The sequence below is a fragment of the Hippichthys cyanospilos genome, chromosome 2, assembly GCF_059441005.1.
Source record: "Hippichthys cyanospilos isolate Australia breed blue-spotted pipefish chromosome 2, RoL_Hcya_1.0, whole genome shotgun sequence".
NCBI classification, from domain to species: domain Eukaryota; kingdom Metazoa; phylum Chordata; class Actinopteri; order Syngnathiformes; family Syngnathidae; genus Hippichthys; species Hippichthys cyanospilos.
The window spans coordinates 32,041,564-32,047,890 of NC_142370.1; the positions used below are offsets into that span (position 1 = coordinate 32,041,564).

Genomic DNA, 6,327 nt, shown 5'->3' on the forward strand with positions numbered 1-6,327 from the left:
GGAAATCAGTTTTGTATCATTTTTTTTATTCCGGAAAAGTTGTCTGAGGTAATAAACGTGACTCAACTCTTGCTCCACTTTATTTTACAGGAACTCGTTACAACAGCGCATTTATTGAGTGGCCTCGCAACAAAAACGTTGCGGGTTTGACTCTCTGTTTTTAACTTTCGCTGTAGGCAAAGCAAACCAAAAACGGGTTCACTGAAGTTTTAAGAATGCGCCAAAATTTCAGCCTCTGAAAAATAACGGCCAAAAATACAAGACGATCACTCCCATGGAGCTATGCCGCTTTATCATATTAATCATAAACGAAATATTCAGTCAGCAAAGTATTCATTATTTTGGTGCGCCACAAGATTCTTTTTAAACAAATCGAACCTTTAAATGTTTAATTTCCTCCGATTACAATCGTAATTATCTAAAATAATAGAAGAAAATTTTATTTTGACCATAAAATCCAACTCAACGTGATCTCTTCAAATTAGTCACTAGAAACGTACACCTAAAATGATATGTCTCCCCCAAAAATACCTTTGTTTACAAAAAAATAAGAAAATTATGAGAAGAAAAGCGCGCCAATGGTTTGTACTTTTGAACAGCAGATGTCAGTCATGTCCCAGAATAGTCCGATGACCCATGTGGTCTTTTCTCAGATACATGCAGTAAGCATTTATCAGAGATTGTAGGCGATTATACGAAAGCAGATTAATGCACTCCAACCTGCCTATAAAAAGCAAGGTCATTATGAGCTTAGCCTCGTGCAATGTCACTGGCTTTTACCAAGCGTGCGCTACATCACATTAGACAAATATTGGCCGTGTTATTTTGCCGCTTTTTCTAATCTGATCTTTGTTCTGATCTCTTTGGCTAATGCTTAGCAACGATGCTACTTAGTACCTCTGACTGTGGTTTGCCTGTACCCATATGTGAACATCTACTGGGTTTAGAAAAATCAACTCTTGCATCATAGCCGTTGCTAGTTGGTTTTTGAGGGTGCTGAAGCACCCCTAAAGAGAATCCAAGCGCCCTCAGACTTCTAGCTGATTTCATTTTTTTAACCTTGCGTTTTATAAATATTTTGGGACTACAGAGTACTTGTTTAAAAAAATATTATACAAAGGTTTTGTACAATCTGTACAAAGGTTTACCTTTCACTCATATGGAAAAGTGGCTTTCTCCAAATTGGCCTACTGTGCTTAAATGGCAAAATTATTAACTTCAATCACACATTTCCATTACATTATTATTATTATTATGGCTTCAGTTTTGCTACGTTTTAATATTAAAATTAGGGTGCTACTGAATAACTAACTGATATGATGACCTTTAACATTGCAAGTCCTTTTGTGCTTGTGTCTGCATGTTTGTGTTTGCTTGTTCTTGTTTTTATATCCTGATTTATCCACCTCCTGAGATTTGACCATCACTGTGGGGACCGGTTTTCCCGGTGGGGACGCCACAGGCATTGCGAAAGCGTTGCAATCAATAGAAAACAATGGAAGCTACAAAAAAAAAAAAAGATCCCCACAGGGCCTATCTTCATGACAAAGAAATTTGAAGTGTGTGTCACACAGCACCCCAAATGGTTCAATCTGGTACTGCATGGGGACAATTTTCCAAACATAGTGTTCAGTGGTACCTCGACTTGCAAACGCCTCTTGTTCCGAAAAATTCAGTTTACGAAACGCCTCAGTGGAAAAATATTGTCTCGGGTTACGAGAGAAAATTGTTTATTGTGGTCTTCCACTTTTCATCTTTACCCCCCTTTCATCCACACTTCCCATCAACAATTTACACCGTAGAACTAAGAAAAAGAAAATTAGCTACAGCTGAAATTGGATATATTCACATAAAAACGTATATGCAACATACCACTTTGGGCTGACCCGTTGTTAGCACGTTGTTAGCACTTTAGCAATGACGTCACACAGAAAGCACTTTGCATGACCCCAAACTAAACTTGAATAAATTTACATGCTCAGAATAATCCCAAAAATAAATATTATTGATCCTGTGTGGATCAATAATATTATAAATGATTCTTGGATCTCTGGAAATATATAAAAAAAATATACGGAAAAATATACAAACGACCTAAAAAGGTCTCTCTCTCGTTCTCTCTCTCTTTCTCTCTCGTTAACAATTAATTTGATTAAAGGGTTTAAGAGAATTTTTTTATTTACGATATATATTTTGATTATTATGCACTAATGTAACTCTAATTTGTGTATTTGTTAACTTTTTCGTGCGTTTTTATAATTTAATGTTCTATTAAAGGATTTAGGAGCATTTTGGGGGTCTTGGAACGAATTAAGCTATTTACATGTAAAAAGCATCCCTACTTATGGAAAATTCACTTACGAAATTACTTCTGGAACCTTTTCCGCCGGCCTCATCAAAAGTGTCGATTCAGACGAGAAACTTCTTCCCCCAGGTGGCCCGGTTTAAGCAGCTTCACAACACATGCATGCAGACAGGCGAGAGCGTATCCAGGGGCAACTAAATCTCAACAGCGGTAACCTAGGCCAGATGAGTCCCAATGGAAACTCACACCCTGCGACAAGCAAATACACACTAGGTTAGTGTTTCCAACTCATGGTTTGATTAGGGACTTAATTAGAAGGTGGCTATGTACACACAATGCTCCATAAATTAGTGCTTAGCACAAAACAACCTTGCATTGGCATACACTCCCAATAAGAAAAGTTAGTTTAGCTCGGTGTTTCTCAACTATATTTTGCCAGGCCCCCCCTAGAAAAGAGAAAACTTTTCTACCCCCCCCAGTCGATGCACTGACTATACCTACCCACACATGTATCCTTTTTAACATTAACAGAAAAACGCAATACAAATCAACTTTCAACAACCGTTAATTGTTTTTATCGTGTTTATACGGGTTACAGCTTAGTCTAAAACGGAAAAAAAGAAGCAAGTGCACCAAAGTGCCTGAAACTAAAAGAAAATGATGAAAATTGTTACTTTATTGCGATTACATTCCACATGACAAAAACAAAAATTGTTTAAGTATACCTACACATGTATCCTATTTAACATTAAAAACAGAAAAATGAAATATAAATCAACTTTCAACAACTGTTTTATCATGTTTATACGGGTTATAGCTTAGTCTAAAACGGAAAAAAAAGAAGCAAGTGCACCAAAGTGCCTGAAACTAAAAGAAAATGATGAAAATGATTACTTTATTGCGATTACATTCCACATGACAAAAACAAAAATTGTTTAAGTATACCTACACATGTATCCTATTTAACATTAAAAACAGAAAAATGAAATATAAATCAACTTTCAACAACTGTTTTATCATGTTTATACGGGTTATAGCTTAGTCTAAAACGGAAAAAAAGAAGTGCACCAAAGTGCCTGAAACTAAAAGAAAATGATGAAAATTATTACTTTATTGTGATTACATTGCACAGGACAAAAACAAAGCCTTTTTCCTGGGATCACACATTTTTACTTTGGTTATGTAAAAAAAAAAAAAAGGTACAAGTTACATCAATAATTAACAAATCAATAAACAAGCACGGGATATAAAAACAGAGTTAAAAAAAACAAACGCTGAGCCAGGATTTTGAATCGGAAAGAACGCTAGCATATTGCATACTGGGATGCATATTATCGAGTGAATTGTCACGGAAATATTTGACAACTCGGGTCTCACTTTGTATTACGCATGTGCACTAGTGTCGTGTGAAAGCGTGCTGCGTTGGATTGGGACACCTGGAAGTGTTTGTTTGTGTATGTGAATATTTAGCCGGCTAATGAGCATTAAACTGTTAAGAAGTCGGTCAATAAAGCCCAGCTAGGCTGTGTAGCAGCACCTCAGTGGTGCCTTCGCTCCCATGCCGCCATAGCAAAAAAAAAAAAAAAACAAAGGGAGGTGGCAACCTCGGACCCAAGGGGTGAACTTCCAAGGTAGCTTCACACTAGCTAGGACAAACCTGCTACAACACAACATGGATGAACTTAAAAACGGGAACAAGGAAGAAATAAACCGATAGAAAGACCATTTCCGCATGGAACATATTTTTCAGATTATAAGGAACACATAAAATCCAAGACCTTCCCCCACCAAAAAAAATAAATCACGGTTTATAAGAAACGCCATGATTGTTAATTTGATGTGACAAAATTGCGACAAATTGACCGTTTTCCTATATTATAAGTACATATATTCACTAGTGACGGGACGAGACACAAATACCAGGAGACAAATCCACGAGAACAAACCGAGATTGATTCGTAACTGAAAATAATGCCAAGTATCATTTTTCCAGTTTCCAAAGTTTCCAAGCAGGCCGCAAAAAAATCAACAAGGTAGTGTTCAAAAGTAAACAAAGTATTGAGTATTTTGGTATTCGTGATAAAATAACACATTTCCACTTAATAATGAATGACCAAATTTAATACGTTTTTATATTCAACATCTTATTTAATCATCCGGCCTTCCCATGTGGAGTTTGCATGTTCTCCCTGTGCCTGTGTGGGTTTTCTCCAAGCTCTCCACTTTCCTTACACATTCCCTAAAACATGAAATTGACGGTATGTTGGACACTACATTTTTCCGAGGTTATTTGTGAGTATGAATGTTTGTTTATCAACGTCGTCAATGTCTCATTCGTTTGTGGTATATTATGTGAAAATATTTCAGATGTAGTGTACACACGGATACTAGCCAATTTGTGTAGTGTTCTGAATAAAATAGAATATCTTTATTGTGTTTTACTTCTTGTTTGTATTTAATTACGTTCTAAAAAGAATAACAGGATATGTAATGTTTCTTTTAGATTTTTCTATGTCTAAAAGAAGCCAGGCTTGTCACAAGTCCCAACGTGTCTAAATGTAGTTACAACTTAAAATATTTTACAAGGAGGCAATAAAAAATAAAAATACCCCCTCACTTAAACACTTAAAGGGGCACTGTGTAAGATTTAGACCGTTCTTCATTATGGACATCATGAGGTGCTACAGGTGCTGCATTGACCATTGTCCGTCGCTATAACAAACATGGCCGCCTCCAGAGAAGTGCCACCCCCCATGCAATATAATTGAATGATAACTAGACCGACAATTGTATTTAAAACATTGTTTGGTTGTTTAGAACACATTTATTTGCAAGTTTTTGAAATATATAATCATTCTATGTATTCCTTTTTCGCGAAAAAAACGCTCCAAATCTTACATACTGTCCCTTTAAAGTATGACATCAATTTCAATGCGTTTCGACTACCTGTGTTCATTTTAGAAGTAAAATGATGCTTTCAAATCTTCTAAAAACATAAGAGCCAGTCTTATTTTTGTGAAGACCTCGTGAATGAAAAGTCCCATAATTATTGGCGATAAATTGTAGTTTGGATTTACAAAATAAAACAATGTCAAAATGATGTAATTGAAAAAAAAAAGTACGTGGTTGTAATAAAAGTACTTTGGCCCACCCATTTATGTATATATCTTTGGATGTATGTGAGGAGTAACCAAAGAGTGGCAGTATTTCCTGATTTCTTGAAATATATAATCATTTGATTTATTCTTTTTTCACGAAAAAAAAGGCTCCAAATCTTACATACTGTCCCTTTAAGGTATGACATCAATTTCAATGCGTTTCGACTACATGTGTTCATTTTAGAAGTAAAATGATGCTTTCAAATCTTCTAAAAACATAAGAGCCAGTCTTATTTTTGTGAAGACCTCGTGAATGAAAAGTCCCATAATTATTGGCGATAAATTGTAGTTTGGATTTACAAAATAAAACAATGTCAAAATGATGTAATTGAAAAAAAAAAGTACGTGGTTGTAATAAAAGTACTTTGGCCCACCCATTTATGTATATATCTTTGGATGTATGTGAGGAGTAACCAAAGAGTGGCAGTATTTCCTGATTTCTTGAAATATATAATCATTTGATTTATTCTTTTTTCACGAAAAAAAAAGGCTCCAAATCTTACATACTGTCCCTTTAAGGTATGACATCAATTTCAATGCGTTTCGACTACATGTGTTCATTTTAGAAGTAAAATGATGCTTTCAAATCTTCTAAAAACATAAGAGCCAGTCTTATTTTTATGAAGACCTCGTGAATGAAAAGTCCCATAATTATTGGCGATAAATTGTAGTTTGAATTTACAAAATAAAACAATGTCAAAATGATGTAATTGAAAAAAAATACGTGGTTGTAATAAAAGTACTTTGGCCCACCCATTTATGTATATATCTTTGGATGTATGTGAGGAGTAACCAAAGAGTGGCAGCATTTCCTGATTTCTTGAAGTGGTCGCCGACCCTTGGCCGTCGGTTGTGACGCCTCGT

The 6,327-nt window shown here is 35.5% G+C and overlaps 1 protein-coding gene across 2 annotated transcripts in view; it reads left to right on the top strand.

Moving 5' to 3' along the window:
• The window catches only part of cfap74 (cilia and flagella associated protein 74), a 44,646-nt gene extending 39,910 nt beyond the window's left edge, over positions 1 to 4,736 (top strand). For both annotated transcript variants that reach the window (XR_015863827.1, XM_088403511.1), the window contains exon 40: positions 2,435 to 4,736. Coding sequence is in view for 1 of the 2 variants with exons in the window: in XM_088403511.1 (XP_088259637.1) it covers positions 2,435 to 2,448 (14 nt within the window). In the remaining variant the exon portion in view is untranslated. The remainder of the gene's footprint in view (positions 1 to 2,434) is intronic.
• The last annotated feature ends 1,591 nt before the right edge of the window (positions 4,737 to 6,327 follow it).